General features: G+C 41.2%; 1 protein-coding gene across 1 annotated transcript; it reads right to left on the minus strand.

Annotated features, from left to right (window-relative positions):
* Positions 1-235: 235 nt before the first annotated feature.
* LOC110924152 lies at positions 236-778 on the minus strand. Its single transcript, XM_022168188.1, has one exon. The coding sequence runs from the start codon at positions 776-778 to the stop codon at positions 236-238; it is 543 nt and encodes a 180-aa protein (XP_022023880.1).
* Between the last annotated feature and the right edge of the window lie 13015 nt (positions 779-13793).

The following is a 13793-nucleotide window of genomic DNA, read 5'->3' on the forward strand; positions in this document are numbered from 1 at the left end:
CGCGACTGTTGTTGCTGCTGTTGGAGAGGCGGCCACGGCCTGAAGAGTTGCTGCTGTTAGAGGGGGAGTCAGTGAGTGTTGTTGCTGCAGCAGTGTGAAGTGCAGTTGCGCTGGCCTTAGCGGATGCAGTGGCTTGATGGGTCCGCTTCTTTTCTTCCATGGTGAGGTGAGACCGAACCTCACTAAAATCAGGAAGTGGATCTCGGTTTTGAAGAATGGTTGAGATACCATCACACTAATCAGTGAGACCAGCAAGGAGAAGAAGAACCAGTCGCTTATTATCAATAGGAGACCCGACACTTGTCAATTGATCAGAAAGGAGTTTGACTTCCCTGCAATAGGCCGCCATGTTGGGGTAGTTTTCCAAACGAACATTTACAAATTCCTGTTGGAGATAGACGGCTCGAGTATTTTTGTTATCTTTGAATTGGTTTTCGACAACAGTCCATGCTTCATATGTTGTTTGCCCGGTAGAGATGATGGTGTGAAGGAGGTCGGTGGATATTGTCCCATATATCCGCTGCCAGACGATGGCATCCAGGCGAGACCAATATGGATCGACGGTGGGAGCCGGAGATTTGCCGTCGGCGGTGGAAGCAGTAGCCGTGGCGGCCGGTGGTGCAGGGGGTTCTAGGTGATCAAACACCTGGTAGGCATGATAGTGTACATGGAATAGTTTTGCCCAGGTTGTGTAGTGGTCGGTTTTGATTTCTAGAGTGATAGGGATGAAATTTTTGATGTTAGAGACAGTCATGGCAGGGTGAAGTTTGGATTCCATGGGGAGAGGAGAGGGGAAGAAGGTGAAAAAAAACTGAAAAGGATGAAGACAGGAGGGGGCGGTGATGCAGGGGAAGGGGATTAGGGAGGAGAGGTTCGGTTAGGGTTGATACCATGTGAGGATGTAATAATTCGTTGTCCCTTTCATTGATATTACCCACTATTTATAATACAATACAATTCTCCTAATTATGCTGAGAATATTTACAATCAATGCTATAGTTGACTATGCACAATCTATGCCTAATTATACGCTATCAAGCGGGTATATCCGTGCTTTCGAGTTTCAAGGACCTTCTATTTCTATTTTGTTCAACCTTCTTTGCCGAATGCTTTTTGTCACGACCCCCGACCCCACCCTGGACGGGAGCCGCGAGCAATCAACTGGTGCCGGTGGTTATTTTAAAAACATTGCAGCGGAAATGTTCATCAGGACCGTGAGTTAGGAAAAATATCAGAGTTTAGAAAACACCGGATTTTTATTTATTAAATAGATGGGATAAAATCATGTTCTGAAAGGTAGCTTTAATATGGTATATACCCGAATACGTAAAGCAACGTTTAATTTAATTTAATTTAATTTATTTTATAAAATAAGCCACTCATTTAAGCCTTTCGGTGCCGTCTCGCCATTCTTATTCCAATCTACTGTATTCCTCTGAAACGCATTTTAAAAACATTTGGTCAGCAAGAAATACTGGTGAGTTCATTCATTTTGTACAAAAACACATTTTGTTATAATTTACAGCATTAAGAGTTTTTATATTTGCCCCTATCTTATAATTAACTGGTTCAGTTGTCACTCGACCGTATCTATGACCGTGGACATATCACTAATTAGGCTCGCCCACCTAATAGGGATAAATCGTTAGTAGTAATGTGCACAAAACCCCCACATACTGCCAGTAATTAAAGATTAGCAAAGACTTAATCACTCCAAAATATAACTGGAAAACATTTAGGGTTTTTGTAAAGCACTTTGATAAAAAGAGAATGACTCACTTTGTAACTTTAGGGTTCAAGTAGAAAGCCTCCTGGTATAATCTTGGGTATAACTCCTGAGCTATTTAATAAATATATATATTTGCACTCGTGTTAAGTATAGTAACCCTAATTCAAACTTATCCCTATGTCACGAGACAGAACCCCAACGAACTTAGTCGGGCAGAGCCTTGACATGCGTTATGGGGCTCCAGATCAATCGGAAAGGGTATCAGTGATCGGGAGTTAAAACACTTAAAACAGGGCAGGGCTTTATTATTATGGGGTGAATTACAAGAATAATATATATATATATATATATATATATATATATATATATATATAGGGAGCCGCTAGAATTAAAACCACCCCGAGTTGTAAGAACCGCGAGAACCACACCATCCGGGTCGCCGTTTACCATGATTTTTTTTACAACTAGATGTGTAAATTATAAACACATCCGTAAAAAAAAAAATTTTAAACGCCCCCCCGAGGGGGTAGTTTTTTACACCACAAGTTTGGTGAAAAAAAAAAGAAAAAAGAATAAAAACACCAAACTTGTGGTGTAAAAAACTACCCCCTCGGGGGGGGGCGCGTTTAAGAACCGTGAGAACTACACCCCACGGAGCGCCGTTCGCCATGATTTTTTTTTTACAAGTAGATGTGTGTATTATAAACACAGCCGTAAAAAATCATGGCGAACGGCGCTCCGTGGGGTGTAGTTTTTTACACCACAAGTTTGGTGTTTTTTAATTTTTTTTCTTTTTTCTTTTTTTTTCACCAAACTTGTGGTGTAAAAAACTACACCCCATGGAGCGTCGTTCGCCATGATTTTTTACGGCTGTGTTTATAATATACACATCTACTTGTAAAAAAAATCATGGCGAACGGCGCTGCGTGGGGTGTAGTTCTCGCGGTTCTTACAACTCGGGGTGGTTCTCATTCTAGCGGCTCCCTATATATATATATATATACATATATATATATATATATATATATATAAGAGTAGGCGAGATAAAGACAGAAAGAGAGAAAGAAACTGTGCCATCTAATGTTCAACTATCTCCATATTTATACTGACATTCAAATACTTATACCTTAAGTTTCTAAAAGATTCCTTTTAATATGAACATATACACGTAGCACATGCATTACTTCTTTTTCCACTTATTCTTACACATGCACACATACGTGTACATGTAATGTTTTTATATTAGTTTTATTTATTTTATTATTTTGTTATTTATATATTATAATTAATTCAACTGTTTCACTCATTTGGCGCGTATAACTTCTAAAATATGACGTTTTATAAAATACTGAATATGCCATTAGAATGAGAATATTTTTGTCTACATTTGGGTCTAAGTTTCATTAAAAACGGAGTAGGTTCGAATATAAAGTATTTTTATAATTTAATTATTAAACAGTTATTACGTTTGCCAAAACACCTTATATTTTTATCGGTCAACTTACCCATGACCTACTTATGTAATAACTTTATTTAAAATTTTGGGAATGTTACATCCTACTCACCTTGTTTTAAATCTCGTCCTCGAGATTCACTGAAATATAGAGGAATACTTTTAGTTCGTTACTGATCCTAGTTCCTAATTATATTCTGGTCCTTGCTTTGAATTCCACTTTACTTTGACCAGAACTATTCTCTATGTTTTGAGACTCTTATCCTCTCAAGAGTTCTTAATGAAAGTAAAATCATTCTTAGCGTAAGTTTTTAGATGTTTTGTGGTTTAGCATAGCTTTTAGTTACAGGTTTCCAAATGCGTCAATAATCTAAGGTAACACAAAGGGAATTCTTATAGTTTCGATGGCGTCTCAATTTAAAGGGTTCTGATACGTGGTTGTAAACCGGTGCTCGTTATTGTTTAACTGGACGTTTTTATGTAAGTTTTAGTTTCGAATAGCCTACTTTTAATCAAGAATGTGTTTTGCAGGTTTGATGGAGTTTAAGGAGCTTTTCGGGAGCTTTATGGGTCACTGGGTCGAAAACCGGAGCACCAGGATGCGTTACGGATCAACCGGGAGTGCAAGACGAAGAAATCGGAGACTTAGGCTGGGAAGCCCGTCGCCGACGGGTCCCAAGCCGTCGGCGACGGCCTCTAAATAGTCCCGTCGGCCAGATTTGCTCGTATCTAGGAGGTTAGGCCGTCGGAGGAATAAGCGAAAACAAGAGCCCATCGGCGACGGGTTGATGGCCGTCGGCGACGGGTAACCAATTCTCAAAACGCGAATTTCATTAATTTGAAGGCTAAGCTCGATTTTGATTGGTGTTTTTGCATTGAATACGGGGGTTACACTAAAAATGGAGTTTGAATCTTGTTCTTGGAGCCACAACCAACCATTATTCACCTACCATTCCATCTCCTACTACATCAATCACCCGAATCAAGATCAAGAATCATATCACAATCTTGATTCCAAACCCTAGCCATCAATCCATTCATCCATCACCAACCTTCATCATTCATCAATCACCCGAATCAAGATCAAGAATCATATCACAATCTAGATTCCAAACCCTAGCCATCAATCCATTCATCCATCACCAACCTTCATCATTCACCAATCATCCAATCAAGCTTCAAGATGAATCCATCTGCATTCCAAACATCCGGTGATCAAGTTGCATCAACCATGAGCGGCTAATCATCTCGGTTTCACCCCGGTGTAGGTAGTTGTTAATTTTAGGCTTTCAATTTGTTCTTGTTTCATCTTAGTGACAATTTGTATTTGGTTTTTGAAACTCTTGACAATAGTATTACATTTGTTACGAATTCGTGAATTGTCGAGCGATGTTAAAAGTTATGACTTTGCGAAACGGTGATATGTAATTGTACATTGTCATTGTTAGGATTTACTTGTGTTGATTACAAAGTGTCTTTTTGTCCGTTCTTCGGGGCGTTGATAGTTAGTAGCACCTAAGTCACGGTACACTAAATCCGTTAATCAAATGCATTTGAGTTGAAACTAAAACTTGTAGAAATCCTAGATTAGCAATTACCGAAACCGGGTGTGATTCCTTTTTATCATTATTGTTCAAGTATCCAATTTTCTTGCAATCGTTAATTAGTAGTTGTTAATTAATTAATCCAATTCCAGTAGTTCAAATTCACATCTTTTTATTAAACAAAAATACAAAAACACTTTAGCAAGCTTCATAATTGTGACAATTCTTTATAACTCAGTCAAATCCATACACAAACCACATACTCTTCGTGGATCGACCCCTTACTACCACTAACACATTGTTAAGGGTAATTTGGGCTTATAAATATTATCTTTGACTGGAGCGCGACACTCCGATCAAATTTTGGCGCCGCTGCCAAGGAGTGCGTGCGCTTTGTGTTTGGATATTGTTTGAATTTTTTTGTGATTAACTGTTTAATTTGTTTAGCTTTCTTTTTGTACTTGTCTTTTTCCTTGTTACGCGGGGTGTGTTACTTGTGCAGGTTACAGGTAGTGCATGCATACGCGGAACTCCGGGAGGACTTCACCTTTAGTCTACGAACCGGAAATCGAAAGACTCGCAAGAAGGAACCTAGCAAGCTGGTTAGAAGCAACTCTTGCTTCTAATCAAACCAACCAAACACCACCACTCACGCCGACCATTGAAACCGATTCAATGGCGAATCAAAACTCCAACCAAAACCAGAACCAATTCCAATACCGGAGCAACTTTAATCCCGCTCAAAACACCCAACCTATACCTCAAGAACAACCGGGTGGTAACACCAACGCTAGACCACCCACTCCACCTTTCCGAAACCAAAATCTCAACAACACCCAACGAACACCTCAACAACAAACCCTTCACCGACAAGCATCGTTACCTATCAACCTTGATGACCGGAATGTCAATTTCGATCGTAGAGGTAACCGTGATCGCGGCAATCCCGCAAATGAAGACCCGTTTTTCAACATCGACGATTTAAGGAATGCAATCCCCGATGATGAACCGTATAGTGTTCCCGGTTATCAATCGCTGGAACATGTAAGCATTCATACGGAAAATTCGGACGATGGTGGGTACTACGATGATCGGGTTAACGATGATGAAGATTGGGGCTACGTGAATAGGGGAAACGTCTACAACGCTAGAAGGTATGATGATGAGGAATTTGGCTACCAAAATGCCAATTACGTTGGGGACGATGAATACGGTTACGGAGGTGGAAGAAATGATGGTTATGGGAACAACCGTCAACCACGAAACAATAACCAACGAAACCGGAATGATGGGTTTTATAATAACAACAATGCAAACCCTAACCGGATTCCTCGTTTCGTGGGAGGTGGTAACCCAAGGGATAATCGAAGGGAGGATCGAAGAGGTGAAAGACGGGATAATAGAAGACCGGTCGATCAAGAAGTTAATGGTCCACAACGTCGTCAACAACCTCCACGGGGAGTAAATGACCGTTTCCGACCGATAGTGACTGAGAATAACTCTCCGATAGTGTGCGAAAGGAGAATGTTTGATTGTAAACCGCACTACATCAATATACTTCCCCACTTTAACGGGAGGTCTAATGATGAACCATACACACATTTAACGGAATTCTCTTCCATTTGTGATACTATCGGGGGGTACAATTTTGCACTAGAGGAAGTTAAGCTTCGGTTATTTCAATTTTCGTTGAAGGACAAGGCCAAACAGTGGTTCCTCACACTTCCGGCCAATAGTATTCGAACGTGGGAGCAAATGCAACAAGCATTTTTGGATGAATACTATTCTATGGCAAAGACCGACGATGCTAGAGATGAAATTCGGTCGTTTCGTCAACTTTCGAGTGAGCCTTTACATGAAGCATTTACCCGACTCAAGGAGTTGATGAGGAGATGCCCACATCACCAAATAGAAAAGTGGGAGTTAGTGAAATGTTTTGTACGGGGTTTAGATGACACCACTTGGAATCGTCTCGAGTCAACAAGCAATGGAACACTCTTGAGCAATCATGAAGACGATGATTGGGAATTCTTGGAAAGGATGAGCAAGCGGTCTAAAGAAAAAAATCGGCCGATAGAGCAAAGAGACATCCAGTTTCCCGGTTACTTCCCGATCTTGACTCCAAGGATCGAATCTCTTCTTTAGAGTGAGAAATGGCTCGTCTAAAGAAGAAAGAGGTAAATGCGGTCCAGTTTGCGGTTTGTGAAGAATGTGGAGATATTGGGCATACAACTGAGCAATGCCCAACGGGGTCGAGTGGTTACACTGAAGAAGTCAACCAAGTATATGGAGATAGGAAACAGTACGACATGAACTCCAATACTTACCATCCGGGTTTGAGAAATCATCCCAATTTTCGGTATGGCAACGCTTCCAATCAAATGAACCCGAATTTCCAATCGGGTAATCAAGGAGGAAGTGGGTCATCATATCAAAACCGTCAAGGTGGTAACCAAGGAGGTTACCAACGAAATTACAACCAAGGGTACCAAGGTGGGTACCAAAAGAATTATAATAATCAAGGCGGTAACGGGAATGGGTCGAACAATCAAACCGGTGGCGATGACTTGAGTGCCAAGATGGATGCTTTGCTAAACATGCAAAAAGAATCTCAAAACAATATAAAAGAGACGCACAATGATGTCAAAGAGATAAAGAAGACAAACGAGATTCGAGACAAAGCACATGAGGCATTGGCGAAGCAAGTGGGTCAACTAGCGGAAGAAGTGGCCCAAATAAAAGGAAGCATGGGGAAGCTTCCAAGTGACACCACGGTAAACCCTAAGCATCAAGGGTCGAGCTCAAGAAACACACGTGAGGTACATTTAAATGAAATTTCTTTACGTAGTGGTCGAGTCATAGATAATGGTGTTAAACCACCATCACCCCAATTTGTTGAAGGGGTGGTGGAAGATGCGAGTGAAGATGAGCATGAGGATGGTCAAACGGGTCAAAACAAAAATGATTTGAAAAAGAAAAACAACCCACCCGTTGGGACCATCCCCGTCCCCAAGGCTAAGGAAAAGGGTGTGGAGGCTAATACCGCCCCTTATCCCGAAGCATTGAAGGGACCCATGAAAAAAGTTGTAAACAAAAGAGGTCCACAACAAGAAGAGTTGTTGGAAATTTTCAAACAAGTCAAAATTAACTTACCTCTTTTGGATGCAATTAAACAAGTACCGTCGTATGCTAAGTACTTGAAAGATTTGTGTACCCAAAAACGCACTCACAAATTTCCAAAAAAAATTAGATTTAACCGAAAATGTGAGTTCGATTCTTTCGGGTGCACTTCCACCTAAGCTCCAAGATCCGGGTGCGCCTATAATTTCAATACAAGTGGGCGATTTTAAAATCAACCGGGCACTTCTAGATCTTGGTGCTAGTGTAAGCATTCTACCGGGTAGTTTGTATGACCAATACGAGTTTGGTCCACTTCAATCGTCAAACACCACCGTGGTGTTAGCCGATTTGACACCCAAACTACCCCGTGGAATTGTTTCGGATGTGATAGTGAAAATCGAGGATTTTTACTATCCGGTGGACTTTCTTGTGCTTGATTATGTGGCCAAGGACCCAACCAAACAACCTACGGTGATTTTGGGTCGACCGTTCTTAGCAACTGCAAATGCTCAAATTGATTGCAGAACAGGAACGGTTGACATGACATTTGGAAACCGAAGGTTGAGGTTGCATGTTTTTTCCGGACTTATGAGCCCTCCAGTTGATGATGAATGCTATACGGCAGACATTGTTGACACGTGTATACCTCTTTGCGACACAGTCGTTTATGGGGAAAACACAATGGAGGATTGTTATATGTTTGACAGGTCACAGGTGGAGGTGGAGCAAAGCATGGACGAGGAAGTAAGGAGTTTGGAGGTGCTTGCGGTTAGAGAAGGAAAACTGACATGGACGCACCAAGTTGAAAGCTTACCGGAGAGCATTGACACTAAATTGAAGCCGTCATTAGTAGAGCCTCCGGAAGTTGAGTTGAAAGCATTGCAAAAGCATCTCAAGTATGCTTATGTTGGAGAAGGCAATACCCTCCCGGTTATTATTGCATCGAATTTAACCGTGGAGCAAGAGAAAAAGTTGATGGAGGTGTTGGTCACCAATCGGGCGGCGATTGGATGGACCATTGCGGATTTGAAGGGTATTAGTCCCTCGGTGGTGATGCGCAAAATCATCACGGAAGAGAATGTGACTCCCGTTCGAGATGCACAAAGGCGGTTAAATCCGAACATGCGGGAGGTTGTGAAGAAAGAAGTGTTGAAGTGGCTGGATGCGGGTATCATTTACCCGATCTCGGATAGCCAATGGGTGAGCCCAACACAGACGGTTCCCAAGAAAGCCGGTATACAAGTCGTCAAAAATGACGCAGGTGAAGAGGTAGCCACTCGGCCGGTAACCGGGTGGCGAATTTGTATTGATTATAGGAAGTTGAATACCGCAACTTCCAAAGATCATTTTCCTTTACCTTTCATAGATCAAATAGTTGAGAAATTGTCGGGGCAAAAATTTTATTGCTTCTTAGATGGTTATTCAGGTTATAACCAAATTGCTATCCATCCGGAAGATCAATCAAAGACTATGTTTACATGTCCTTATGGTACTTTCGCATTTAGGCGAATGCCGTTTGGATTATGTAACGCTCCCGCCACCTTCCAAAGGTGCATGATGAGTATCTTCTCCGATATGGTGGGAAAGTCTTTGGAAATCTTCATGGATGATTTATCAATTTTTGGATCATCTTTTGAGACTTGTTTGGACCAACTAGATAAAGTGTTAAAACGATGTGTTGAGACTAGTTTGGTCCTAAGTTGGGAAAAGAGCCATTTTATGGTTCAAGAGGGAATTGTGTTGGGACACGTGGTGTCAAGTCGTGGGATAGAGGTTGATCGTGCTAAGGTACAAGTTATATCTACTTTACCATATCCCACAACTATTAAAGGTGTTAGGTCGTTTTTAGGTCATGCGGGGTTTTATAGGCGGTTTATTAAGGGTTTTAGTGATATAACAAAGCCTTTATGTAATTTGTTGTTAAAAGACCACCCGTTTGATTTCAATGAAAATTGCCAAAATGCTTTTAACAACTTGAAAGAGAAATTAGTAGAGGCCCCAATCTTGCAATCGCCAAATTGGTCTTTACCTTTTGAAATAATGTGCGATGCAAGTGATTATGCGGTAGGGGCCGTGTTGGGACAACGGGTTGACAAGAAACCCGTTGCCATATACTACGCAAGTAAGACTCTTTCGGATGCGCAATTGAACTACACAACCACCGAAAAAGAGCTACTTGCGGTGGTATATGCATTGGATAAATTTCGGTCTTATATATGGGGTAGTAAAGTGATTATTTACTCGGATCACGCTGCAGTTAGGTACCTCATGGAGAAGAAAGATGCGAAGCCGAGGTTAATCCGATGGGTGTTGTTGCTCCAAGAGTTTGATTTGGAGATACGGGACAAGAAAGGCATTGAGAATGTGGTAGCGGACCACTTGTCCCGCTTGATGGTTGAAGAGGATCCGAAAGCCTTAGAAATCAATGAGTCTTTCCCAGATGAGCATATAATGAAATTAGACAAATTGCCATGGTATGCTAACATTGTCAATTATCTTGTTACAGGTGATATGCCGGCACAATGGGATAGACGGAAAAGGCAACACTTCATGTCCCAAATCAAATACTATCGGTTGGAAGAATCGCATTTGTGGAAGGAGTGTGCGGATCAAGTTATAAGAAGATGCATTGATGACGAAGAGATTCCGAGCGTGTTGCAGCATCTACACTCGTTTGCATGTGGTGGTCACTTTAGTGGTCACAAAACGGGTCACAAAGTGTTGAATAGTGGCCTTTATTGGCCTACTATTTTCAAGGATGCAAATGAGTTTGCCAAAAATTGCATAGAGTGTCAAAAATTAGGGGGTATATCAAAAAGGGATGAGATGCCCATGCAACCAATCCTTGTAGTCGATGTTTTCGATGTATGGGGCATTGATTTCATGGGCCCATTCCCCAATTCCTATGGCAATTTGTATATCTTGGTGGCCGTTGACTATGTGTCAAAATGGGTCGAAGCAATAGCCACCAAGACAAACGACCATTCCGTAGTATGTAATTTTGTCCAAACCAATATTTTCTAAAGGTTTGGGATTCCTCGTGTCATTATAAGTGATGGAGGATCCCATTTTAAAAATTTTCAGTTTGGAAAACTGCTAAAGCGGTTTGGTGTTGATCATAGGATTGCTACCCCCTATCACCCGCAAACAAGCGGGCAAGTTGAGGTGTCAAATAGGCAAATCAAAGAGATTTTGCAAAAGACCGTGCGGGCGGACCGTAAGGATTGGTCAATTAAGTTGAACGATGCTTTATGGGCCTACCGTACGGCACATAAGACACCCATTGGCACTACACCTTACCGGTTGGTTTACGGTAAAAACTGCCATTTACCGGTTGAACTTGTGCACAAATCATTATGGGCTATTAAAGAAGTTAATGTGCAATTTGATGATGCAGGCAAGGAACGGAAGCTCAAGTTATGTGAGTTGGAGGAGCTAAGGGAAATGGCATATGAATGCGCGTCTAAGTACAAAGATGGGATGAAACGAGCGCATGATGCCAAGTTGAGGAAGAAAGAGTTTGAAGTGGGTCAAAAGGTGTGGCTCTACAATTCGAAGCTTAAGTTCTTTCCCGGAAAGCTCCGAAGCAAATGGATGGGACCCTTGTCACCCGGGTCGGACAATTGGGTGATGTTACTATCGAGGACCCGAAGGATGGGGTGCGGCAAACGGTAAATGGTCATCGGCTAAAACCGTTTCTCGAGGGTAACGAGAAAATGGATGAAAACAAGGAATCGGTAAACTTCGTGGTAAGTTTCCCGGTTTACGAGGTCGAATAAAAAAGGACCGGTAACACTTTGTGTAAAGTTATGTACACTTTTTTTTAATTGTTTGTGTGCTTCGAGGATAATCGTTTTCAATTCCTACTAATCCTTCTTGATTGTGTGAAGTCCAGATATTACGAACGGGTTATGAAGATACTAGGTATGTTTTTAGACTTGTTTATGTGCATTGAGGACAATACACGATTTTTTGGGGGGTGGTAGGGCCGTTAACGGTGTTCACGTTTAAAAATTTTAACTAATAAAAATTCACAAAAAGATTTTTAATAATTTTTAGGAATTTTTAGTGTATATAGTTCTTTTATAAAAGTTCCATAAAATTCATCATTTTTCTAAAAAAAAAAAAAAAATCTTTAACCGTCGGCGACGGGGTGATGACCGTCGACGACGGGTTCTCTAATATTGTTGGTGCACTACATCTGTTGATTCCGTCTAGGTGTCTAGGATCAGGTCTTGCATTGTATTGTATAGCATAGGGCACGTTTTACGAGAAAACAGGAGTCTGTATAGGTTTTAGGAGCATGGATCGCTCATAGGGTCTTTAGAGGCTTGGGTCGCTTATTTGGCACACGTGGGCCGCTTATGTGAACAAGTCTGGATCGCTCATATGGACAAGTGTCACATGAGCGGTCCCAGAGGTCTATATATAGGTGAGTAAGAGCGATCCTTAGGAGTCAGTCCTTGTATTCCACGCCGAAGCTTTGCTGGTGTGAAGATCGAGCTGTAAATCATTTCAAATCAGTAAAACAAGCAGTTAGGAGGAAGAACAAGCTATATCTACTTGCATTTCTTATTATTCCGCATCTGAAACGCAAGAGTTAACCTCTGAACGACTCGTTTGGGTCAGCATTCGATCCTACAAGTGGTATCAGAGCTTGGGAGGAGGTTTTCTGCAGATTATAGCCGGATTTCATTGTTTCTTCTCGTTTCTACACCTTCTTTTCATATTTCTAGGAGATTTCACGGTTGAATTTCGTTCAAAAGCTCACAGACTGTGTAACATCATACTTAGACAAACCCTTGGAAGTTTCAGACCGAAATTCAGCTTAAAAACAGATCAAAACATGTTCGGAATGTGGACCGCTCGAAGTGACATCATCGTGAATCGCCCTTAGGTCACTGTTTGGACCGCTCATTCGTTCACATTTTAGCTGGACCGCTCGTAAATTTGCTTCTGGATCGCTTTTAGAACAACTTTTGAAACCGCTCGAACAAACAATATCTGGACCGCTCGAGTGATTATTTCTGGATCGCTTTTAGTTAAATTTTGGTCCGCTCATTAGTCTATTTTCTGGTTCGCTGATTTGTTTGGTGTTGAATCGCTCTTGTGTCAGCTGCATTGAAAAAAAGTGTTAAGTCAACATGAATTCCGAATTTTACAACGCATTTGCAACATCGACTACTCCAACCGCAATTGCTCAAGCAATGAACTTAGAAAATGAGACAGGAACAACTCAAAAGCCCCCTAGATTGATGAGCATTGAGGAGTATTATGGATGGAAAGATAGATTTGAAAACTGGGTTCAAGCAAATCATCTTAGATCATGGGAGTGCATATTGAAGAAGTACACATTACCTAGAACAGAGTTGCAAGTTATTAAAGAGATATCCGAGTTTACTGAGCAAGAACGAGCAATGTATAGAGCCGAGAAAATGATGATCAGTTTGTTGCAGCAGGCTATTAAAGAAGATATATTCATCTTGTTACAGCACGATAAAACTGCTAAGTCGATTTGGGATGCATTAAAAGTTAAGTTTGAGGGAAGCGAAAACATGATTAAAAGCAAGAAAGCTTTATTAAAGAAAGAGTTCGATCTGTTTAGTAGTTTGCCAGGAGAGGATACTAAGAAATTGATTGAAAGATATTGTCACCTGGTGCGATCGTTATCGATGTTAGGAGTTGAAAAAGGTCGAGAGGAATGGGTGGATAAGTTGGCGGATGCGTTACCTCAGAAAGAGTGGGGAACGTATTTGATGATCTTAAAGAATACTGGTGTGTATGATGGGCTGACAATTTCACAGTTTATTGAGAAAATTGAGAGTCAGGATCTTGAGCAGCAAAAGATCGCTAGAATGAACAGTCCGAGTGGTCAACAGGACGTGAAGATGTATTACAGGGGTAGTATTCCAGCTACTGAATCTGAAAGAAGTCCGAAAATTCAAAC

This window comes from Helianthus annuus, chromosome 17 (assembly GCF_002127325.2).
Source record: "Helianthus annuus cultivar XRQ/B chromosome 17, HanXRQr2.0-SUNRISE, whole genome shotgun sequence".
Classification (NCBI taxonomy): domain Eukaryota; kingdom Viridiplantae; phylum Streptophyta; class Magnoliopsida; order Asterales; family Asteraceae; genus Helianthus; species Helianthus annuus.